The sequence below is a fragment of the Cnephaeus nilssonii genome (genome assembly GCF_951640355.1).
Source record: "Cnephaeus nilssonii genome assembly, chromosome: 6".
In the NCBI taxonomy this organism is placed as follows: domain Eukaryota; kingdom Metazoa; phylum Chordata; class Mammalia; order Chiroptera; family Vespertilionidae; genus Cnephaeus; species Cnephaeus nilssonii.
Genome location: NC_137077.1, coordinates 547,520 through 573,013, shown reverse-complemented (window position 1 = coordinate 573,013; position 25,494 = coordinate 547,520). Strand labels below are relative to the sequence as shown.

Genomic DNA, 25,494 nt, shown 5'->3' with positions numbered 1-25,494 from the left:
TTAAACCTGAAAAGGAGGGAAAATGAAGTGAGTTACCCGCTGTTAAAAGTGAGTGTACCACCCTGGCCAGTTGCTCAGTGGTTAGAGCGTCGGCCGCCGCTGGAAGGGTTCGGGTTTGATTCTTGGTCGAGGGCGTCTGCCTGAGTTGCAGGCCTGATTCCGGCCCAGGTTGGGGCGCGTGCAGGAGGCAACCGATCGATGTGTCTCTCTCACGCCAATGTTTCTCTCTCTCCTCCCTCCCTTCCACTCTCTCTAAGAATCAATGGAAAAAATATCCTTGGGTGAGGATCAACAACAACAAAAAGTGTATATACATCTTTTTATCCCCCAAAATACACACTTTGAATAATTATAAAGGCCGTGTTTATACTTCAACTGTGTTTTCAAATTTCCAGTAGTATTTTCGGATGAATTTCCTTTGTCCAAAGCTTAGCTGGGTTATAAAGAAACATCAGTCGAGCTGTTACAGGGTGTGTACACCAAGTATGTCAAACTCGCGGCCCACGGGCCACATGCGGCCCAAAATGAATATTTTTGCAGCCCAGCCAACATAATGGCATGTAAGAAACGTTTTAATAAAAATTTCTTAACTTAATTTTTACAATATCCTGTTACACATAATTATTATTAACAAAGTACAATGTTGGCTAATGGCTGATGACTATCATCGTGTTGCGTTCATTTCCCTTACGCGCCTTACGCACAGGCGCACCATTTCTCTCCACTAATACCAGCAGCGAATATTTTAGCAGCCGATGGCCACGGTATTAGTCTTGGACTGACTTGTTTGGTGTGCGCAACAGGCAATATTTCGCTTTCGGAGAACAAGAAAAATAGGTTCATTGTCTGGCAAGTTAATGTTCAAGAAAAAATATTAATGTTTATTAAAATGTTCTATTATTTTATGTTAACGATGACTCATTTATTCCAGCCCTTTGTAGTCAGCATGTCTCTATCGAAATAAACCCACATTTCTATGAAAATGGAAGCTTTTGTTTTTTTGCGGCCCACATAAGCGTAAACCTTGTTTATTTGGCCCGTGTTAGCCTTTGAGTTTGACATGCTTGGTGTACATGTTTTGGGACACGCTGCGTACGAGTCAGTTGCATTTTATCTACCAGCAGCAGCAGAGAGGGAATTTAGAGAAGTGACAACACGTGCAATAGTTCAGCGCATCAAGTAACCAAGAACAGATCTAACGAAGGGCGCACACTGAGTGGCCAGATTATGATGATCTCTGAACGCATAATATATATATATTAGAGGCCCGGTGCATGAATTCGTGCATGGGTGGGGTCCGGCCAGCCTGGCCAGGGGGAGGGGACATGGGTGGTCGGCCGGCCTGCCTGCTGGTCGAACTCCTGGTGGAGGGGACAATTTGCATATTAGCCTTTTATTATATAGGATATACACTGAGTGGCCAGAGTATTATGTGTTCAGAGATCATCATAATCTGGCCACTCAGTGTATACTCCACTGGGAAAGTGATACAATTTAAAGAACTAAGTAAATGGAGACATATATCATGTTCTGGGAAGGGAAACACAATTTCATTGGTTAATGTCCCCATGGCGAGTCTATGGATTCGATGCAAACCCAAAGTCTCAGTGGGGTTTTTGTGAAACCTGATTAAAACGATTGTGACATTCACACAGAGGGAAGGAGGCCACGGACAGGGTCCTCACACGGATGAACAGGGGGGCGGCTCTGGCCCTGAGGTGCCTGACACAGACAGGAGACGAGCGCTCACCAGTGGAGTGGGAGGGACCCTCCAGGACAGACCTGCACGTGGACGAAGGTAGGTGTCGATCCACGGGGTGGGTTTCAATAAGTAGCTGGGAAAAGGATCTTGTCGCTCTGGACGAAGATAAAATGGGATCCCTACCTCACACCGTACAGGGCTGGGCAGAAGTAGGTTTACAGTGTGAGTACGTGAAGCAGAGCTAATACAGCTGCTGTAAGGGTCCTATCGCGCCCGCCTCGCTCCACACGAACAACAGGCAGCCTCCTTTAGCGCCCCCCCCCCGCTTCCCCCCCCACCCCACACACACACAAACATCAACTCCATTCCCATGAGGACTCACAGGCCACGAGAGGAATGTGAAACTATTAGTAACATTTAGACTTTGGGTCACACACACTCTCTGGGTGCTGCTGTGTGCTGGGCACCATGGGGAGCACTGGGGTGCCCACATGGCCTGGCCACCCCGAGTGCCAGCTGCCCTGAGCTCCGAGCCCAGCTCCAGCACAGGCCCCAGGCCACGGTGTGGCTCAGTGGACAGGGTGTCGGCCTGCGGACCCAAGGGTCCTGGTTTGCTTCCTGTAAGGGCACGGACCTCGGTTGGGGCGTGTGCAGGAGGCAACCAATCCATGTGTCTCTCTCACATGATGCTTCTCTGTGTCTCTGCCCCTCCCTTCCACTCTCTAAAATCAATGGGAAAATATCCTCGGGTGAGGATTAACCAAAAAAAGAAAGAAAAAGGAAACAGCCTGCGAGCCCAGTGATGGTTCAACTCTCAACCCCAGTCCCCCCTTCACACGGCACCCCCTCCCCCCCCCATCCTGTGGAGGAGACCCCGATGCTCGGCCGGCCCTGAAACTGATGTGACAGAACCCCCACTTTCTGACAACCTGGCCAGGCCCAGGACGGGGCCAGGACACCCCAGCCTGGCTGGGAGCTCAGGCCCGAGCACAGCGAGGCCCCAGCGTGGCTGCGATGGCCGGGCAGCTCCCACGGAGCCCCCCGCCGCCTCCCCGCGCCAGCGCCCCGGGGCCCCGGGGCAGGGGGTGCACTTCTGCGTCGATTGCATCGCAGCGGCCGCACCGGCCCCGTGTGGAGCCTCGAGAGCGAAGACGCGGCGGCGGAGGCCCGCACCCACCTTTCCGGCACCCACCTTTCCGTATTTCAGCTTCAGGTGCCCGGGCGCCAGGTCGGGCATGGCCGTGGGGCACCGCGCTTTCAGCGGCTGCGCGTCCAGGAGGGCGGGCGAGAAGCGGAGGTGGGGGATGGGCGGCATCTGCTTCTTGCCTTTGCGCACGCCCACGCCTTCCACGCAGAGGTCCGACCCGTAGACCGGCGGCAGGTCCACGGCGGGCTGCGCGGGGCGGGGGGGGGGGGGGGGGGGGGGGGGTTAGGAGTGCGGCTGCCCCGCACCAGGGACCCGCGCCCCCTTCCCGGTCAGCCGGTCAGGAAGCATCGTACACGGCCCGACGGCGGGGCTGCCCCGCCCTCCAGGGAGGCCTCGGTGCCGGGTCCGCCCGCCCAGCCAGCGGAAGGCCCTGAGGGGGATGCAGTTTCCCCGGAGAGAAGGGGGGGGCCCAGAGGCATGGACGTCCCGCAAGCCCAGGGACCCCTGGCTCGGCTTGCAGGAGGGGCCAGCCAGCGGGGGCGGGGCCAGGCCGGGGAGCCCCCGCCTTGGGAACCAGGCCCCGCCCCCATTGGGAACCTGGCCCCGCCCCCCGTTGGGAACCTGGCCCCGCCCCCGCCTTGGGAACATGGCCCCGCCCCCCGTTGGGAACTGGCCCCGCCCCCGCCTTGGGAACCTGGCCCCGCCCCCGCCTTGGGAACATGGCCCCGCCCCCCGTTGGGAACTGGCCCCGCCCCCCGTTGGGAACTGGCCCCGCCCCCGTTGGGAACTGGCCCCGCCCCGCGGCGCCGCACCTGCTTCCACAGCAGCTCGAAGTTGCCGATGTCGCAGCTGCGGTCGCCCTTGCGGTCCAGCACGACCTTGATGGTGTCCTCCTGCACCTGCGCGCACAGCTGGGCCGTGACGGGCGTGGAGGCGTGCATGGTGGGGCTGGAGTTGATCTCGATCAGCCAGGGCTTGAAGTCGTGCCCCAGGATGAAGTCGGCGCCGTAGAGCTCGAAGCTGCTCTTGCGCGGCTCCACGTGGTCCTGGGCCACCTTCATGGCGTGGGCGATGGCCTGCTTCATGGCGGGGTAGATGACGCTGCCCCACGCGGAGCCGCGGCCGCGCTTCTGCAGGTACTCCTGGAAGCGCGTGCTGGTCCACATGCTGTGGTAGGGCAGCAGCGGGCTGCGGCCCTTGTCCACCTTGAGGTGCTTCTGGATGGAGTTGTTGCAGAGGTGGATGGCCCTGCAAGGCCCGGCCACGTCAGGGCAGCCCGCGTCCCCACCCAGCCCAGATCCATCCCGGCCGGCCCTGGCACCAGGTGGCTGCAGGAGGGACACTCACAGCTCCCGGCCTGCCTGGGGGACCCCCACCAGCGCCAGGTCAGAAGCCCATGCCCGGTCGGCCTGGCTCAGCGGTTGAGCATTGACCTATGAACCTGCAGGTCACGGTTTGATTCCCATCAAGGGCACAGGCCCGGGTTGTGGGCTCGATCCCCAGTGTGGGGCATGCAGGAGGCAGCCGATCCATGATGCTCTCTCATCACTGATATTTCCATCTCTCTCTCCCTCTCCCTTCCTCTCTGACATCAATAAAAATATGTATTTTTTAAAAACCCCACCAGCCTGTGGCCACCAACTAGGGACCTCCAGCAAGTCACCACTCCCCGAGCCTCAGTTTCCCCACTGCCCACAGCAACACGACGGGCCTTTGGAGAGCTGGTCTGGGGAGGAAGATTCATCAACGGGAATTTGCGGTTCGTTCACTCAGACTCGGGCCTTGTTCTAACGGAATCACTGCCTGGGAACCCTCGAACCCCAGGGGTGCTCTCGAGGTCACGTCCATGCACGTGTGTCTGGGATTCCCACCTGGTGCTGGCCGCCCCGCCCCGCCCCATGACCGTGGGTAAGTTTTACTCCGTGAGACCCAGGCACACGGACGCGTCCTGGAAGCAAACGCATGGCGTTAGGGTGGCGGACCCTCGGGCTCACCCGCCTGGCAGGGCCTCGCCCGCTCAGAAATGATGTCAGTAACTCCCTCACCGGCCTGGGGTCCCAGATGGAGAAGCAGGCACGGGGACAGGGAGAGGGGAGCTTCCAGGATTTTCTGAAGATACGCACTTCGTGGGCGCGCAGAGCGCTGGCTTTGTGGGGCCGGGGCCTGGGCCTGGGCCTGTCGCGGAACCTCCCTTCTGTGCCTCACGTGGGGGTTGGTGGGCAACGGAGGACACAGCCTGGGCGCCCTGCCCGTGCCCACCCTGCCCGAGCCCACCCTCGGCGCGGAGCCATGCCCGCTGACCCGTCCAGGTCGTCCAGGGAGAAGCGCCGGGTGGAGAAGCGCAGGTAGCTCTCCTTGTAGAACCAGATGGTCAGGGGGTTCCAGTCGGTGACCAGGAACCACTGCCGGATGTCGAACTTGGTGTCGTAGATGAGCAGCGGCGTCTCGATGTACTTCTGCACCACCCACTTGTCCTTGGCCGACAGGTGGTCCGCGGCCACCAGCTCCAGGATCTCCTCCACGCGGTTCATGCACACGATGTCTGCAAGAGGCCGTGCTCAGCGGACCTCATGGCCGCAGCCCGCCGAGCAGCGTGGGGGAGGGAGGGGGGCGGGCTCTGGGAAGCCAGCAGGCAGGGGCGGGCGCTGCTCCGCCAACTGGGAGGGCCCAGGGAGGCCTCACGCCCACGGGTGACAGGACAAATGGGGGTGGGCCTGGGTGCACGAGTGCTCACCCACACAGGGCCCTCCTCCACTCTGCGGGGGGTTACGGTGTCTCACGCTCACCCCCCCAAGTTAGGCCACGTGACTAGTCGTGAGCAGTGACGTCTGAGCAGAAGCGACATCACCGCTCCGGCCGCAGCCTTTGCTGTCACCTACAGGCCCTGCGCCCGCTTCCCGGGCACCCCTGAAGTGAGTGGCGTCATCGAGGGTGGGGGACGTTGGTGGGCAGAGCCCCCCCACACCACCACCCCATGCCAAGCTGCATGGGCAATGGGCATGAGGAGGGATGAATGTGGGGAGACTCACTCATGGCCTCGTTGAGAGCCACTGAGGTCGGGGACTGTTTGTTACGCGGCACAAGCTGGCCCATCCTGACTGACAGAGGGTGGAGGGGAGCCCCTCTGCCCAGTGCAGAGGCACAACACAAGGCGAGCTGTCCTCACAAAAGGACAAGACTGGTCTCCTCAGTCAGATGAGACCTTGCCATCCTGATGTAAAGGCTGGGACAAAGCAGCAAGTGATGGTGTGACGCGGAGCTGAGAGCAAGGAGGACACAGAGGCGGGGACACAGCCAGCGACCAGGAGGAAAGTGGGGCACTGGGGTCTTGAACAGTTGAGTCTGTGCGCGTCCTGGGGGTGCAGTGGGAGCAGGTCTGGCCTGAGGGACAGGAGCAGGGAGCCACCAGAAGACAGCGCTGCCGTCCAGAGCCGTGGGCTCGGGACAGAGCCCAGGCGTAGCACTGCTCTGGCCGGGAGAGCAGGCAAAAGCCCGGGAGAGAGAATGTTTCAGGACAGGTGATGTTTAGGACTGGATGCAGTAACATCAAATTAATAGATCTTTAAAAGTCACATAAAAGTTAACCACTTGTGAATTTAAAACAAGGACAACGAAAAAATAATTCAAGGGGCAAACAGAATATCCAAATGAAAAGAAAAAATATATTTAGAGGCTCAGGGAAACGAGAAAATTATATAACAAACAAGAGGGTGCAGCTAAGGCCACATTCAGAGGAAATTTCATAGCCTTGAAGCTTTTTGTTGCCCAAAAAATATTGAAAATAAATATGCTTAGCATTTAAGTTTGAGCCAAGAGAGGAAAGTGTTCCTTACAGGAACATTGAACACAAAAAATGTAACCAAAAGTTGTTCTTTGGAAGCACAAATCCACCTTGAAATCTTGTTTTAAAAAAAGAGAGAAAGAAGCACACAGCATTGACCGTTGGGAATAAAAAGAAGAATATGGTCATGGCTGCGACGCAGGAAGATGAGGCATAAAACAGACACACAGTCACTGCGGACAAGGCTTACAAGGGGCTCAGGGCCGCCGAGCGCGCCTGGGGCTCAAGGTGGATTATGTAATAGACCCGAGAGGTGGACACCCCGCTGCCCGAGCTGGAGGTCCTTCATCCATTCAGCAGCCGGCGTAAGCCTGTTGCCAAGATCATCCATGTACACAAGGAGACGGGAGACCCGTCTGACGTGGGAATAGGAAGGGAGCGTCCTGATGAACTAGAAAAGCCGGGAGGACAGTCCTGTGGGATGCCAGTTCCCGGGACCAGGGCTGCCGGGAGCCTGGGAGTCCTGAGCCCCACGGACCCTGGTGCCCAGCCCGCTCCTCACCCGTGGAGGGCGTTCCCCGCAGGCCGTCCGCAGGCCCCGCCCAGGGACTCACCGCGGCCCCGGGACTTGGCTGCGGGCTTGACGATCCAGACGTTGCGCAGCCCGTCGATCTCCGTCTGCGGGCTCACGGAGGAGATTTTGTTCAGCAGAGCCTGGCACTGCGAGAAGTGGGTTCTTGGGTTGGAGATGAAGGCCTTGCCGCTACAAAGCAAGAGGCAGAGAGCGCGGGGGTCTCAGGGCGGCACGTGGGCTCCCGGCCGGGGCCGTGGACACTGGGGGCCCCGGATGTAGACCTGGGCCAAGGAAAGGCTGCAGGGAGACAAAGGCGGGGCTCCCGTGTGGGGCCCCAGGTCAGTGTGGTGCTTGCCGGCCCCCGTGTCCGGCGGGAGTGGTGTCTGGGATGGCATCCCCCCCATGGGGACCTCCTGATGGAAACGCCAACCTGGCCCGGCCGCGTGGCTCCGGGGCTGAGTGTCGACCTAGGAACCAGGAGGTCACGGTTCATTCCCCGTCAGGGCACATGCCTGGGTTGCGGGCTCGATCCCCAGTGGGGGACGTGCAGGAGGCAGCCCATCCATGATTCTCTCTCATCATTGATGCTTCTATCTCTTTCTCCCTCTCCCTTCCTCTCTAAAATCAATAAAAAAATGTTTTTAAAAAATCAATGAAAACATTTAAAAACAAAACAAGATGTTTTGTAATATTTTTTTGGTAAATCCTAAAAGTAAAAAATAAAAATGTGCAACTAAAAACCAAATGTAGGAGCTACAACAAAATGAAGGGAAATCCTTGATTAGGGATCTCATCTAAGTAGCATGCAGTCAGCAGTGGCCGGCGTTACGCCTGCTGCAACAAGTGGAAGAAAGATCAGCCCCGGCCGGTGGCTCAGTGGTTAGAGCGCTGGCCACAGAGAGGGTCACGGATTCAATTCCTGGTCAAGGGCACGTTCCTGGGATAGAAGTTCAATCCCTGCCCCTGGGAGGCAACTAACCGAGGTGTTTCTGCCACATCAATGTCTCTCTCTCTCTCTCTCTCTCTCTCTCTCTCTCTCTCTCCCTCCCTGCCTCCCTCCTGCCACTCTCTCTAAAAACCAATGGAAAAAATATCCTCACTCCTGGGATGAGGATTAAAATAAATAAATAAGTAGCCCTCACCTGAGGCTATGCCTTCACTGATTTTTAGAGCGCGAGGAAGGGAGAGGGAGAGGGAGAGAGAGAGGGAGAGGGAGAGGGAGAGGGAGAGGGAGAGGGAGAGGGAGAGGGAGAGGGAGAGGGAGAGGGAGAGAAACATCAGTTGGTTGCCTCCCATATGCACCCTGACCAGGATGGAACCCGGAACCTGGGCCTGTGCCCTGACGAGGAATCAAACCTGTCACCTTTCAAGGCACCGACGATGCTCCAACCAACGGAGCCCGCTGGCCGGGCTGTAAAGGCGTCTCTGAGTTTCAGGGTGGAGGCATCTGGCACCAGAGTGAGCAGGACCACTCAGCGCCGCTGCCCAGCCCGCTCAATCACTCCCTGGGGAGGGCGTCCACTCCACAGCCACCCCCACGACCGAGGGGAGTGGGACCCTCCTCCGGGGACGGCACAGACTCCAGCCGTGATGCCTCGCACGCGAGGCCTGGCACGCCACCATTACCGACCGAGAAGAGGCAGGAAAACCTGACCTCCAGCACGCAACAGAACACGAGAGATGGTCCCCGTGCCGGCATTAGCACAGGGCGGAGTTAAAAACAGGCTGGAGACGACAGAAGACAGAACCGCCCAACCTGAAGACGGGTCAGTACGAAAGGTCTGTGCTCAGCCTCAGAGGGAAAGATGGAGCGAGCGCATGGGGACACGTGACACACCCTCAGACACGTGATTGGAGGCCAGAGAGGAGCAGGAGCAACATCTGAGGAGACGATGGCTGAGCACTTCTCGAAGCTGATGGAAGTCCCTAACACACACCCAGACGGTGACCCTGGAGCCCAGACGGTGACCCTGGAGCCCAGACGGTGACCCTGGAGCCCAGACGGTGACCCTCACGCCCAGACGGTGACCCTCACGCCCAGACGGTGACCCTGGAGCCCAGACGGTGACCCTGGTGCCCAGACGGTGACCCTCACGCTCAGACGGTGACCCTCACACCCAGACGGTGACCCTCACACTCAGACGGTGACCCTGGAGCCCAGACGGTGACCCTCACACTCAGACGGTGACCCTCACACTCAGACGGTGACCCTCACGCCCACACGGTGACCCTCACGCCCACACGGTGACCCTCACGCTCAGACGGTGACCCTCACGCCCAGACGGTGACCCTCACGCTCAGACGGTGACCCTCACGCCCAGACGGTGACCCTCACACCCAGACGGTGACCCTCACGCTCAGACGGTGACCCTCACGCCCAGACGGTGACCCTCATGCCCAGACGGTGACCCTCACGCTCAGACGGTGACCCTCACACTCAGACGGTGACCCTCATGCCCAGACGGTGACCCTCACGCTCAGACGGTGACCCTGGTGCCCAGACGGTGACCCTCACGCCCAGACGGTGACCCTGGAGCCCAGACGGTGACCCTCACACTCAGATGGTGATCCTCACACCCAGACGGTGACCCTGGAGCCCAGACGGTGACCCTCGCGCCAAGACGGTGACCCTCACGCCCCGACAGAGTCCCTAGCCTCCCGCAGCCCCGCGCCCTCGGCCGCGCTCTTACTGGATGAGGGCGTAGTACTGCTGGGTCAGCTCCTTCCACTGCTCCTCGGTCAGGTCCTTGGCGGCATCCTTGGCGACGTCGATGTCCTCGTGCTCCAGCTGCCCCAGGTAGGCCTGGCACACCTGGCACGCCATGTCCACCAGCTGCCCCGAGAGGCCCACGGGCTTCGAGTTGTTCTCAGGAGCTGAAACCAAGTGCAGGCACGGGGAGTGGGCCCCGCCCGCCTGGGCCACGGGCCTCGCTGGGGATGCTGCTCGGGCGGGCGGCCACCTGGATGCCACACGGGTCTGGGCAGGTGCCCGCGCCTCCCTCGGGGCCTCCACTGCTGGGCGCCCACGCAGCGCCCCCACTGCCTCCAGAAGACAGCCCCTCGCGGTGGGACACAGCGGCACTTCCTACAAACTCTCCCGGCAACGTGCACACGTGGGCGTTCAGTAACCGCTTTGTGAGCCACGCTGCGCGCCCGATGCCCGCAAATCCGCGGGGCAGCGATGGCATTCCAGAGCCCTCGCGCATGTGGGCTCAGCACCTCACCGTGCCCCGGAACCCGGGGTCGAGATCGCTGTGGGGTCTCGGGAGGCACTGAGCACAGGCAGGGCCCCTCGCCCAGGGCCCGGCTGCCACCAAAGCCACTGGCCCAGGCGGGAGGTGGGGACTGAGCGCAAGGTGGGGGCAGGCGCCTGGCACAGCTGCCCCGACCCGGGGTCGGGCCCTGCGGGGAGGCGTCGGCCCGGAGGCAGCCGGGGGCGCAGACCAGCGCCCAGCGATTCAGGCCCAGCCCAGGTGCCACCGAGCAGGAGGTGACACAGGCGGCCAGAGCACGTGCTGAGGTGGAAATGACATCAATGACTATTTTTAAAAGTGAAAAACGGCGTTTCAGGCCTCGGCCTGACACGAGGAGCTCAGAAGTCCCTGTTGCGTGTAAACCTCCAGCAAAGCCGAGCAAACTCAGGGCCTAAGTGGTGTCAGAGCCTCAGCGCAGGGAGGCCGGGGCACCCAGCCGTCTCTGAAGCTGCAGCGCCCGGCGGGCGGGCACACGCACAGCGGCCGGACCAGGCCCGGGAGACCCGACGGCAGGGACCAGCTGCTGCAGCTGCTGGAGGCTCTGCGTGGGAACCCCCACTTTTTCCACTTCTACCTCCAGGAGCTTGAATAGTAGAGACCCCCCCCCCCCCCGACCTCGTGCTTCTGGCCCAGGGAGGGGACACGGCTGTCGTGAAACAGCCGCAGCTCCTGTTCTCAGCGCCTGCGGGGAGCCCCCCAGAGCCCAGCAGCCGGGGAGGGGAGGACGAATTCCACGCCAGCCCTGCAGCCGCCCTGGGAAGCAGGCGGAGTCCTCATCCAGGGCGAGGGCTCGCCAAGGACGGGCTGGCCGCAGAGCCCAGGGCCCTCGCCCCACATCCAGCACCCACCACTCAGGCCTGTCCCTGCTCCTCCTTCTACCCAGGACACCGGGTCTGGCTTTTAACGGAAAACCACCAGGCAGCCTTGGCCGGTGTGGCTCAGTGGATAGAGCATCGCCCGGCAGACTGAAGGGTCCCGGGTTCGATTCCGGTCAAGGGCACATGCCCGGGTTGTGGGCTCAATCCCCAGTGTGGGGCGAGCAGGAGGCAGCTGTTGATGATTCTCTCATCATTGATGTTTCTCTCTCTCTCCCTCTCCCTTCCTCTCCGACATCAATGAAAATGTATTTTTTTAAATATTTTATTGGTTTTTTACAGAGAGGAAGGGAGAGGGATAGAGAGTTAGAAACATCGATCAGCTGCCTCCTGTACACCCCCTACTGGGGATGTGCCCGCAACCAAGGTACATGCCCTTGACCGGAATCGAACCTGGGACCCTTCAGTCCGCAGGCCAACGCTCTATCCACTGAGCCACACCGGTTGGGGCTGAAAATGTATTTTTAAAAACTGCTTCATTCACGCGGACCAGCACCAAGACCTAACTTGGGCTTTTAGGCCTAAAACCACAGGGAACCGCCTCCCCGGGGGTGTGGGAACAGACTGGGGTCAGGGGTCAGGGTGCACTCACCTTTCTGGCTGCCGGGGTCAGCGTCCTGGGCCTCCTTGGGCCTGCTCGGGGCCTGGTTCCTGGGGCAGCGCTGGTGGCTGACCACCCACTTGAGGATGCTGGCGGCCGCCGTGCGCCGGAAGTCATCTGCAAAGGCACCGAGGCCTCGCCCCCTCCGCCCACGCTGGGGACCGGGACGGCGCCAGTGCCAGCTGCCCACGCGCAGGGTCCCACAGCCCCGGGGGCGGGCACATGCCCCGCCTCCCCCCACCGCCTCCCCCTCTCCAGGCTCTCAGCCCTGCCCCGAGGGCTCCTCCCGGACAGCCCTGCAGGCGTGGCCCACCCAGCACAGCAGGCAGCTCTCTGCCTGCACCCAGTGGCCAGCTCCCCTCGGCCCCTCCTCCCTGCCCTGCCCTCCAGGGCTCCACCAGGCCCCTCTGCAGGCTTCCCTGCACCTGTCACACTGCCTGGGTATCTGCTCCCTGGAGCCCGCGTGGGGTGAGGGCACAGGGCAGGGTGCCGGGCAGGTGCCACATCTCCATGGCCCCCAGGTCGGGGTGGGACAGGTCCTCCACCCGCACCCTGGCCCAGTCCCCGGCCCTCAACCCAGGCCGTCCAGCTCCCTCCCGAAGGCCCTGCAGCGCCGAGCGGGAGGTGCTGCGGGTTCCCGGGTTCCGGCGCACAGGTCAGCACCTACCCAGGAACTCCTGCTTCTCGCTGTCGGAGCCCAGGCCGTAGCAGCGCGGGAAGAAGGCGTCGGGGTTGGCCTGGGCGTACCAGGGCAGGTTCCTCATGTTCAGGCACAGCCCGATCTCCGGGGACAGCGGGCAGTCAGGCGCCACCCGCAGCCCTCCTGCCCGCCCACAGCCCGCCCACAGCCCCGCCCACAGCCCCGCCCACAGCCCTCCTGCCCGCCCACAGCCCCGCCCACAGCCCCGCCCACAGCCCTCCTGCCCGCCCACAGCCCTCCTGCCCGCCCACAGCCCTCATGCCCGCCCACAGCCCGCCCACCCTGGCCAGCTGGGCCCTGGGCCTCGGGCTCATCCTAGGTCCATGGCAGGTCCAAGTCAGGGGCAGGGAACCCCCGAGGGCACAGGGCAGTGGGCACTGCGGTCCCCACCCAGGTCCCTACACGTGCGGGCCCGGGCCCAGGAGAGGCGGGGCAGGTGGGAGGGTCAGGTGCTTGCGACCTTGGACATTGGCACAGGCGTGGCCTTTGCCGGGGTGGGGGAGGAGCCCGAGGAGGACCCCAAGGCGACTGGTCACGTGTGCTCCCCTCCCCGCCCCGCCCCGCCATGCCCCGCCCCATCCTGGATGCCCCGCCCACCCCGGTGCCCCGCCCCGCCCCCGGAGCCCCGCCCCATCCGCGATGCCCCGCCCACCCCGGCGCCCCGCCCTCACCTTGGTGGTGAAGGACGCCGTCTTCCCGTAGTGGTTGAGCATCTGCTCGCCGCTCAGGCTGTGGTAGTCGATGGAGTCCCTCTTGATCGTCCACAGGAAGTAGGGGATCTCGTTTCGCACCAACCTGGACTGGCAAGAGGCCTCCGTCAGGACCAGCGCCGCGGTCCCGGCGGGAGGGCCGCCAGGAGCGGTCAGACTGGCCACGGGCAGGGTCCAGCGCCCCCGCATCACCCCGCTCCTGGGCCCCGGGCCTGCTCTCCAGGAGCGAGCGCCCCGCCGGCAGCTCAGCGGCTGAGCTCCCACCTGTGAACCGGGAGGTCCCGGCTGGGTCCGGACACGCCCAGGCGGCGGCTCACCCCAGTGGGGCGTGCGGGAGGCGCCCATCAGTGTTCTCTCCCATCACGGATGTCTCTCTCTCTCTCTCTCCCTCTCCCTCTCCCTCTCCCTTCCTCTCTGAAATCAATAAAAAAAATACTTTTTTAAGCAAGTGCGGTTGGGGTGGGGTTCAGGCTCGGCTGCAGAGGCTCCGTGGGGGCCGCGCTATCTGAGCAGCCTGCCTGAGGGTGCCCACGTGGGCGCGGGGACCTGTGGACGCGGGGCCGTGGGATGCTTCCTGACCGGGTGAGCGCCTCCCTGGACCCAGGAGTCTATGAACAACGGCCCGCGTTTGGTCAAAAAACGCTTATCCAAGAGATTCAAGGGAGGAAGCTGTCCAAAATCCCACCTCCCCAGAGATGACCTCTGACCTTGGTGAAGACCCTGGGGGTCTTCTCTGCAGACCTCGACCCGTGTCAGGGTACCCAGGGGCCGTTACTTGCTAGCCTCACCCTCACCCTCGCTGAACACGGGCTCAGCGCAGGGATGGGTGCGCGGCTGGGGGAACCACCTGAGACAAGGTCTAAGCGGCAGCAGGCGCCCAGGCACCAGGAGAGAAACCGCGTCCAGGACAGAGCCGCCGGGACCTGGCCCCACCCCTCCCCGCCCGCACTGCACACGGACGCCACCGCGTCACCAGGTCGGCGGTTACAGAAACGCGTCCGAGAATGTGCCGTCGGCCTGTCCACCCTGTTGTTCATCTTCCCACTTGTCACTGGGGATGATGTGTGAGTTCTTCACACATTCTGGGTATCAGATCTTTTTAAAATTTTTTTGTTTTTTTAAAGAGGGAAGAAGGAGAGGGGAGAGAGAGAGAGGGAGGAACATCGATGTGAGAGAGAAACATCGACCAGCTGCCTCCTGCACGCCCCACTGGGGTCGAGCCCGCCGCCGGGGCCTTTGCCCTGACCGGGAATCGAACCAGGGACCTTCCAGTGCACGGATGACGCCCAACCAGCCGAGCCGCCGGCCAGGCTGGTACCAGACGCTTCCAGTCACACGCAGGGCAAACCTGCTCCTTGTGAGTCTAATGTGATCGTGTGTCCTTCTCTCCCCGGCGAACCCTGTGGCCTCATTTTAAGTCTGCCCTCCCGAGCCCCGCAGGAGGGCGCCTCGTCTCTGCACCGGCTCTCAGGACCAGGACCCGACCGCAGGCTGAGCTGCCCCCCCGCCCCCCCGGCCCATCAAGGCCACCAGCTGGGCTGTTTGGGGCTCAGTGTGCAGCCAGCCCGAGTGCAAGGACCCTGCTCCTGCCGCTCCTTGCGGCGTTTCCAGTCACAGACACAGCTTGGCGGCTCACACGTGGGCACACAGGACACACATGCTCGTGCACGTGCACACCCACACATGCACACACTTACACATGCGTTCACACGTGTGCACACGTATGCATGACATTGTACACATGTGCACATACATGTGCGTCCTGCAGCGTCACCTGGGCTGCCTGCCCCCCGGCGTGGCTCTGCAGTGGCCGGTCCAGAGGCCTCGTGACGGGCTGTGTCCCCTCCCCCGGGCCAGCAGGGGGCACCGAAGCCATGGCTGCGGCCGGTCCCCCAGGGACGCGCGGGGGACCTACCATCACGTCGTGGATGTCGTCCGTTTCCTCGAAGGCCACTTCCTGGCTTTCTCTGCCTTCAGTGCGTTTGCTTTCTGCAAATACAACATGGGCGTCCACGCGTCACGGCCCCAATGCCTGACCACCAACACTCGCTTCAGGCGCCACGGCGGCCGGACAGCACCTGACTCCCAGCAACCCCGTCTGCAGGGTCCTGGCTGGAGCAAGGTGCAGGGCCCCGGGGGGGAGGCTGGGGGGGAAGGGGATGGGGCGGGTGGTGGTGTGGGTCTGGAGGACCATGTGGGAGTTGAGGCCGGAGGAGAGATGTCAGGGCACGGAGGCGGCGGCTCCCACATGGGCGGGGGTCCTCTGCCTTCGAGGGAGGCCCACGTCCGGGGCCCCGAGACAGACACACGCCCGTCGGACGCGGAGGGACGAGGGCTTCAATATCTACCGGCGGCCCCTTCGCCTTCGCCTTCGCCATCGCCGTTGACGGAGCCCTTGGGCAGGAAGTGCAGCTTCTTCTCCACCCAGCCCTTCCTGCGCAGCAGCGCCCGGATCACCGGGTAGTGCCCGTGGATGGAGAAGATCTTCTTGTCCTCGAGTGAGAGAGCAGAGTCAGCGACAGGCGGGGCAGTGCTCGCTTGTCCTTTTGGAAATGTGTTTGTGCTGATGTCAGCGAGGGACGGGGGAGAGGGAGAGACATCAGTGATGAGAGAGAACCACTGACCGGCTGCTTCCTGCACGCCCCCTGCTGGGGACCAAGCCCGTAACCCGGGCCTGTGCCCTTGACTGGAATCGAACCCGGGACCCTTCACTCCACAGGTGGACGCTCTATCCACTGAGCCACACCAGCCAGGGCAGGAAGTGCAATTTTTAAAAGCAATCAGTCCAGCCCTGGCTGGTGTGGTTCAGTGGATAGAGCGTCGGCCTGTGGACCAAAGGGTCCCGGGTTCGATTCCAGACAAGAGCGTGTACCTCGGTTGCAGGCTCCTCCCCGGCCCGGGGCCTGGTTCAGGATGCGTGCAGGAGGCAACCAATCAATGTTGTTTCTCTCACATCAATGTCTTACCCTCTCTGTCTCACCCTCTCTCTTCCACTCTCTAAAAATCATTGGAAAAATATCCTCGGGTGAGGATTTTAAAAAATCAAATGAACATCACTGAAGACAATCTATCTATATAATAGAAGAATATGCAAATTAGCCGGGACGCCATAACATCACGACCGAACAGCAGGGACCTGAGGCTGCATGGCACCTGGCTGGGGCGAGGGACCTCAGGCCGCACCCCTCACCTTGGCACCAGGCTGGGGGACCTCAGGCCGCACCCCTCGCCCCGGCACCAGCTGGGGGACCTGAGGTTGCATCCCCCACCTGGAGGGGCTTGACGGGGGTGGAGCTGGCCAGGTCTGGGTCTCCTGCATTTTTGAAGCGCGTGCGGGTGGTGGGCAGGGACTTGAGTCTAGGTCCCATGGCACGCCCCAGACTCTGACAGGAGGGAGATTTTCATATGCATTTCACTAATTTTCTTTCATCTCTGACACTTCTATTATAGAGAAAGGGCAAATAGCAATATTAAAATATTTCCTCTAATTAATCCCCTTTCAATGTGCACGAATTTCATGCACCGGGCCACTAGTTACTTAATCGTTGAGAGAAAAGAGTGGGTCCTGCAGAACGGTGCCCTCTGTGCACCTGCTGATGGGGCTGTACGCTATCTGCAGCGAAAATGGACAGAACGGAAGAGCAGACACGTCCACAGTGTGACAGGGCGTTAACACCTTCTCTCCGTAAAGGATGGGACAGACAGAAGTTCCGTGGCCACAGGACTTGAACAGAGCAAACAGCAGACTCCGCCCGAGGGCTATGAAGACAGCGCTCACACCACCTTATCTTACAGTCACACAACAACAGGCACAAAGCACCTCAGCAGGATGGCTTCATGCAGCCTGCATTCTCAGCCACCATGCAACCTGCCGAGGAATCAGCAACAACATAACCAGGAAAAGCACAAACGTTCAGAACCAGGCTTGTAAGTTGATGAGGGAGGAAGGAATCATAGGGATTACACAATACTTTCCAAAAATGCTACAAACAAAACAAAAATGCTACAAACAAAAGCGCGTGAAGTGCAGCTAAAGCCGTTCTCTGAGGGATATTTGTAGTCTGGCACATTTACGTGTGTGCAGGCTGCAGAGGAAAGTTCAGAGTCATGGAGCTGCTCTGGGTCTATTTCTAGGAAATCCAGAAAGGACGGTGAGCATGGTCACGGAAGGCACGCCCACGGCGGCAAGGACTGGAGCGGGGGCAGCTTCCGGGACTGTGGTGACTGCTGCCCAACAACACGTGTCATGTGTGTCCTGGTTCTCTCCCCAGCTGCATGGCGAGACGTGCAGTGGGTGACTAGGCATGTGATGTGCTAACTGAGCACGGGCTCACGTAACCACGTGCCTGGGTCCCTCGGGGCTCCCATGCTCCTGGCCTTCTGCGCAAGGACAGAAAAGATGGCGGGTCCAGGGTGGCGGGGGCCCCAGGAGGAGCCGGTGGGGGTGTCTGCTGGCCTGTCCCTCCTGCGATGCGCCTAGAGGGGGCGGGGAGGGGGCCGGCACACGGGGCTCTGTGGGTCATCAGAGCCTGTCCCTGACACAGAACCCTGGCCCGGAAGTGCGCCCACGGCCTGAGGCAGCATGGCGGGACGGGGACAGGCTTCCACGGCCCACATGTCTGCACGCTTCCCGTGTTGAGAGTATTTCCAGCGTCCAGCTGAAATAAAAAGTAACTCTAGCCCCAGCTGGTGTGGCTCGGTGGATAGAGCGTTGGCCTGCGGACTGAAGGGTCTGAGGTTCGATTCCTGGTTAAGGGCACAGGCCCGGGGTGCGTGCTCGAGTTCCAGTAGGGGGCGTGCCGGAGGCAGCCGGTCCATGATCCGCTCTCATCATGGATGGTTCTCTCTCTCTCCCTCTCCCTTCTCTGAAATCAATTTTAAAAAAAAAATTTTTTTAAGTAACTCTAGCACAAGCTTCCACGTGGGGACCAGGCCTGGGGGGGGGGGGGCAGGGACCAAGGCCGGCCGGGAGGGGGGTGTTGGTGTCAGAGCTCGGGACTCACTCCCCAAATTCCAAAATCAAACTCCGTGTTTAAAAGACTCCCCCCCGAGTCCCCAGAGCGTTTACCTTGATTGCCTTTTCCGTCAGTTGTCTCGCCATTTTGTATCTGTCCAGTTTGGGGGAAGAAGATACGTCTCGTTTTAATTCTGCAAAAGAGAACGCAGATACGGAGGCAAATGGGTGCTCTCACCACGGAGACACAGGCGGGTTCGCAGAGGCCCAGCCGCCCCAGCCCCGCCCCCAGCCTGTCCTCAATTCAGGGACGGACCCAGGAGCCCCACCTCCGCCCCAGCCCCCCGCACCCCTCCCCACCCTCCGGCCTCCAGCTCTCACCCCAGACCTCAGTGCTTGGTCCACGCCCTCGGCCGCCTCTTCCTGGGCGGTGGCTTTAAGCCCCCGGACGGTGCGCAGGAGCGCACGTACCCCCTGCACCCACCGCCCTGGCTGGCCAAGGTGCGTCGCAGACTCCTCCACCTGCTCCTCCTGGGGCCCCTCCACCCTGGACCCCAGAGCCCCCCCGTCCACGTGGCCAGCGCCTCAGCCCCAGCCCCGAGGCACTGCCACGTGGAGCAGGCGACCCACGGCCCCGCCTGGCGCACACAGGACGGGTCTGCGGCCTCCGGGCCTCCGAGAGGGAACCGAGCCACGGCCCCGAGAAGGCACGGAGCGCCTGCAGAGCGGGGCCATCGGCGTGACCCTGCGAACGGGCCGTGTCAGAGTTGGCGTGTTCTGCTCCGTGGCGGAAGCACGGGTCCCAGGCTGGGACACGCACCGACACGGGGCCTGGCTCCCGGATTCCGTTTGTTGGACGTCTGCGCTGGGAACACCGGTCGGTGCAGACAGAGCGAGCAGCAGGGGAACCGACCAGTGCAAACCTCCCGCAGCGCGGCCTCACACACCAGAGCCGCTGCGTTTCAGTGACAGACGGACGGACGGACGGACGGACGGACAAGCCACCCAAGGCGGGCGAGGACCGAGATCTGAGCGCGACGGCCCGGACGTCGCCTCTCCAGCTCCACAGCCCGTGCGCCGTGGCTCCCGGACCCGGGACAGGGGCCCCCATGGTCCCCACAGAAGATGCCGCCCCCTGGCCCCGGCTCGTTCGGTTAGGGATCGAAAACAGAACCAAGTATCGGGCAGAAAACCACCCCTTTAACAAGCAGGCTCCCCACCACCCGCGGCCGAGGAAGCGACCGGGACAGAGAGCGGGGCGCGTGCTGACGGAATGGGAACCATCAGCTCCAGGGGCCGTGAGGTCGTGTCTACAGCGCGAGTTTCAGCTGCCGGCGCGTTTACTGCGAAATACCAAAGATCGAAACACGGGGAGAAGGGATGCAAGAAAGAACCAAGTCAACGTCAACCCCCCGAATCACAAGAGAATATTTTTTAATTTGATAGAGAATCGACCAAGCTCAACGTTTAAGACTCATCAGATCAGTGAACAATGGGTGACTGAGTCACAGAAAAAGAAGAAAGGCAGCAAAAAGCCGTCACGACAGGAAAGCCCCTCACGCAGATGCTCAAAGAATAAGAGGATATTGTGAACGTCAGGGCAATAAACTAGAAACTTAGAAAAAATGGGCTGTTGTGAGGATCAAGGGCAGATGGAGGCCAGCCTGGGAAATTCCCTGAGCAGACAAGGCAGGGTGAGTCATTCCGACAGAACTCAGCTCGCCACGGGTTCAGGGCAGGCTGCCCCAGTGGGCCGCGGCGAGGTGCTGATTATTATGCATTAAATTACTTACGAATCAGCTGGGCTCAGCGAGTCCGCTCCTGGGAATAGATCCGGAAGCCCCTGAAATGCTAATTTGAAAGAATCCACGCACCTCTACGTTCACTGCAGCTTCGTTTACCAAAGCCAAGGTCTGGAGCAGCCCACGTGCCCATCCGCAGGCGGGCGGATAGAAAAGCCGTGGTACGTCTACACCACGGAACGCCATGCAGCCGTAAAAAAGAAGGAACTCTTACCTTTTGGGACAGCTCGGGTGGACCTGGAGAGGGTGATGCTAAGTCAGTGGTCGGCAAACTCATTAGTCAACAGAGCCAAATGTCAACAGTACAACGACTGAAATTTCTTTAGAGAGCCAAATTTTTTAAACTTACACTTCTTCTAATGCCACTTCTTCAAAATAGACTCGCCCAGGCCGTGGTATTTTGTGGAAGAGCCACACTCAAGGGGCCAAAGAGCCGTATGTGGCTTGCAAGCCACAGTTTGCTGACTACGGTGCTAAGTGAAATAAGCCGGTCGGAGAAAAAGAGTTACCATATGATTTCACTTACGTGTAGAATCTTAATGAACAAAATAAACCAAATAGAAACAGATTCACAGACAGAGAACAGACCGGCAGCTGTTAGAGGGGAGGTGGGTTTCGGGCTGGAGGAAAGGGTGAAGGGGTTAAGGGGGGCAAAATTCATAGACAGACCACAGTGTGGTGGTTACCGGAGGGAAAGGGGGTGGAGGAGGTAGAAGGAGGTGAAGGGGGACCAATGGTGATGGAAGGAGACTTGGCTTTGGGGTAGTGAACATACAGAACAATATACAGATGAGGAATCACAGAGCTGTGCCCCTGAAACCTATATAACTTTATTAACCAATGTCACCCCAATTTCAAAAGGACCCCTGACCCCTTCGACGCCCGCCCCTCCCCCCACCAAGGAAGGAATAAATCTCCCGCATGCCAGGTGCCCACCCCGACACGGGGGGTTCAGGGCTGAGAATCAACCTAGAAATTAATAACAAAAAGGCAACTAGAAATCTTCCTAAATGTTCAAGAAGTAAGCGGCCCGCTTTTATTTTATTTAAAATATATATCACATCTGCCGAAACCGGTTTGGCTCAGTGGGTAGAGCGTCGGCCTGCGTACTCAAGGGTCCCAGGTTCGATTCCGGTCAAGGGCATGTACCTTGGTTGCGGGCACATCCCCCGTAGGGGGTGTGCAAGAGGCAGCTGATCGATGTTTCTAACTCTCTATCCCTCTCTCTTCCTCTCTGTAAAAAATCAATAAAATATATAAAATATATATCACATCTATAATTTCTGTTGTTATTAATCCTCACCCGAGGATATTTTTCCATTGATTTTTAGGGAGAATAGAAGAGAGAGGGAAAGACAGAGAGAAACATTGATGTGAGAGAAACACATTGATTGGTTGCCTCCTGCACGAGCCCTGACCAGGGCCAGGGCACAACCAAGGTACGTGCCCTTGACCGGAATCGAACCCCGGGACCCTTTGGTCCGCAGGCCGGCGCTCTATCCACTAAGCCACACCGGCCAGGGCAGCAGCCCACGTTTAAAATAAAACATGAATCAAAGCCCATGTTTTAAAATGATTTGAATTAAACGAGAATGAGCACGTGACCTATCAGAGCATTGCAACGCCGCTCCGTGGTGATGGGGGGAGTGTACAGATTTTAAGTGCATACGTTAGAGAAGAAAGCAAGCTGAACATTATCTAAGCTGCCATCTCAAGAGGCTAGAGAGACACCAATTAAACGAAAAGAAAGTAGGAGGTCATCTACACAATGGAATACTATGCTGCCATAAAAAAGAAGGAATTCTCATCATTTGCAGCAACCTGGATGGAATTGGAGAATATTATACTAAGTGAAATAAGCCAGTCAATGAAAGAAAAATACCACATGATCTCACTCATTTATGGATAATAAAGAACATTATAAACTGATGAACAAAAAGATAGTTACAGAGACATTAAAGCAACAAATAGACTTTCAAATTACAGGGGGAAAGTTAGGGAGAGGGGGGGGTAGATAAGAAATCAAACGAAGGACTTGTATGCATGCATATAAGCATAAACAATGGACGCAAAACTCTGGGGGGTGAGGGCATGTGTGGGGGTGGGGTGGGGAGGTAATGGTAAGATATGTACACATATAATACCTCAATAAAAAAAAAAAAGAAAAAAAAAATAAAGAAAAAAAAAAAAAAAAGAAAGTAGGAGGTCAAAAGTAATGAAAGGAAGACAGGACCTCCCTGAAATAAAAAGCGGATGCACTCTAGAGAAAACAGGCCAACCCAAAGGCTGGGCCTTGGAGACATGTTTTAAAGGGATAAACCTCTCCTTAGATGGGTCAAGGAGGAGGAGAAACACGGATTACCCATGTCAGGAATGCAGGGGGCAGTGTGACTGAGGCACACATATTAAAATGACAGATGTGTGAGCCTCCACACGCCAGTAACTGGACAGTTCATGTCAAACGGGCATGTTCCCTGAAAGACACGCTCACCCAAACGGACGTAACAGGACATCTGGGTGGGCCTATCTCTGTTCAAGAAATTCACAATTTAACTGTTTCCCAACTGAAGCTCAAGGTCTAGATGGCAGCACAGGTCCATTTTTCCAAATATTTAAGGGGGAAAAATATATAAGAAGAAGAAAAAAAAAGCCAAAAAAAGAAAAACAATTAAAAATTTTTAAAAATCTTATATAAAGGCTTTCATCGAATGGGAAAAACGGACTCTTTTCTTCTCTTTTTATGAAGCCATAAGTTGAACACCGAAACCTGACAGGAACGTTACGAGAAAGGAAGTACAGGCCAATCTCACTCATAAAAAGAGGCACAAGCCTGCCCGAGTGTTTCCGTTGGTTGAGCATCGTCCCCCAAACTGAAAAGTCACCGCTTGAGGCTCCATCCTCAGTAGGGGGCATGCGGGAGGCAGCCAATGTATGCTTCTCACATCAGTGTTTCTCTCTCTCCCTCCCCCTTCCTCTCTCTAAAAAATAATAATAATAATAATAATAAAAGCTTAAACAAAAAACTTTAGTCAAATCCAGCGACATATAAAACACAACAGCATGACCACGTGGAGTGTAGTCCATGAGTACAAAGTTGATTTAATATTTGACAATCCCTCAACATAATCCACCACACTCAGAGACGAAAGGAACAAATACACTGAGTGGCCAGATTATGATGATCTCCGAACGCATAATAATCTGGCCACTCAGTGTCTATCCTATAGAATAAAAGGCTAATATGCAAATTGTCCCCTCGACCAGGAGTTCCACCAGCAGGCAGGCCGGCCAACTGCCCATGTCCCCTCCCCTGGCCAGGCTGGCTGGACCTCATCCATGCACGAATTCATGCACCGGGCCTCTAATACACACACACACACACACACACACACACACACACACACTGAGTGGCCAGATTATTATGCGTTCAGAGATCATAATAATCTGGCCACTCAGTGTGTATTTATTATACCTCAACAGATGCAGAAGAAAGTGTGTGATAAGATGTAACAGCTGTTCATTTAAAAGTTCTTAGTAAGCCAGGTATAAAGGGAACCTTCTTTAACGTGCAGAGCGATATCATACCTCACGGTGAAATACCGAGCACTTGCCTTCTGAGTTTGGAAAAAAACAACAAAAAGGTGTCCAGTCTCCCACCTGTATTCACCATCACAGGGGAGGAGCAGGCCAATGCAGTAATGCAAGAAAAAGAAATAAAATGCACGGAGATGGAGAAGATGTACAGAGCAGTGTGCACAGAACAGATCTCTCTGCTATTGTAGGTAGTAAGTGTGTTTAGGAACGTCACCGGGTTCCGAGTCAGTAAAATGAAGTCAATTGTTTTCCTAAATAAACGAGAATCGATCAGAAACGAGACTTTAAAACGTCGTCGACAACCTGCACCGCGACCACAGCACTGACTGCAGGCGTGGAAGACCGGCGTCACCATGCTCCTCCTCGCCCCAACTGCTCTGCAGTCAGCGTGCGCACACAGCCCGCAGGCCTCCTGTGTGTGCACGTGTGTGTGCGCGCGTGTAAATCACCCACTCGACGCCCGCAGGCACAGGGCAGCGCCACGGCCCACGGAGGCCCAGCAGATCTCCAGGAGCAGCCGGAAGCCCTGGAGGAGGACTGACTGCGCGCCAAGGCCGGGTCACAGCAGGGCGGCAAGTCCGGGTCAGAGGGGGACACCCCCAGTCTGATGTTCACAGAGACCCAGGGGCGGTCAGAGGGAGACACCCCGAGTCTGATGTTCACAGAGACCAGGGGCGGTCAGAGGGGGACACCCCCAGTCTGATGTTCACAGAGGCCCAGGGGCGGTCAGAGGGGGACACCCCGAGTCTGATGTTCACAGAGACCAGGGGCGGTCAGAGGGAGACACCCCCAGTCTGATGTTCACAGAGGCCCAGGGGCGGTCAGAGGGGGACACCCCGAGTCTGATGTTCACAGAGACCAGGGGCGGTCAGAGGGAGACACCCCCAGTCTGATGTTCACAGAGGCCCAGGGGCGGTCAGAGGGGGACACCCCGAGTCTGATGTTCACAGAGACCCAGGGGTGGTCAGAGGGAGACACTGACTGTTTTCTTCTCTCCAGTCTCCTTCCCACGAGGCCGACAGGAGCCTCTTCCTCTCCCCCGGCTCCATGCCAGGCTCCGGCAGCTCGCCCTTCCTGCCTCCGGCTCCTGCTCCTGCTCTGGCTCCGGCTCCGGGCCCTACAAGGAGGGGGATGTCAGGGATGGATCCGAGCTGGGAGCAGGGGCAGGTGAGGAGGGGGGGCAGGTCTGAAGTTGGAGCAGGTGTCAGGGCAGGTGTCCGGTGGGGGAGGTGTGGAGATGGGGGCTGGGGCAGGTGAGGGAGGTGTGGGGAGGGCAGGTGGGGGCTGGGCAGGCCCACATTTCCCAGGGGAGGGAGGCTTAGAATGCCCGGTGTGGGGCTGGAATTCTACCGGGAGGGCGGGTCAGGGGCGCCGCGCGGCGGGGCGGGGCTGGAGTCCTGTCTGGGACCCGCGGGCGGGCCGTGGGGTGCGCCGCGCTCACCCGGGAGTGGTCCCGCGGCCGGCTCCGCGCCCCCGCCTCCCGCGCCGCCCGGCCCCCCTCGGTCGCCCGGGGAGACGGGCGGCGCCGCGCCTTGTGCCGAGGGGGGGAGCGGGCGGCGGGGGGCGCGAGCGCGCGGGGCGGAGGCCGGTGCGGGGCGTGGGGTTGCGCGGGCGCGCGGGCGGCGTGGACCGCGGGGCTCGGCTGCGGCTGCTGCGGGGGCGGCGGCGGCGCGGGCGGCGCGCGGAGCCGCAGGTGGGGGTGTCCCGGCGGGGCGGGGGGCTGGGCTCGGGGCTGCGATCCGCGGGGCTGCGGGGGCCGGCGGCGGAGCGGAGGCCGGGGCCGCGGGCGGCGCGCGCCAT

The 25,494-nt window shown here is 59.3% G+C and overlaps 1 protein-coding gene across 1 annotated transcript; it reads right to left on the bottom strand.

Moving 5' to 3' along the window:
* Positions 1 to 25,494, bottom strand: TTLL8 (tubulin tyrosine ligase like 8; the record flags this gene model as incomplete). Its single annotated transcript, XM_079775479.1, has 14 exons — positions 1 to 6; positions 2,895 to 3,095; positions 3,662 to 4,097; positions 5,151 to 5,391; positions 7,245 to 7,393; positions 9,895 to 10,078; positions 11,926 to 12,051; positions 12,602 to 12,716; positions 13,306 to 13,434; positions 15,260 to 15,333; positions 15,693 to 15,837; positions 18,413 to 18,492; positions 24,677 to 24,811; positions 25,212 to 25,494. The coding sequence occupies 14 exons, from the start codon at positions 25,492 to 25,494 to the stop codon at positions 1 to 3; spliced, it is 2,304 nt and encodes a 767-aa protein (XP_079631605.1).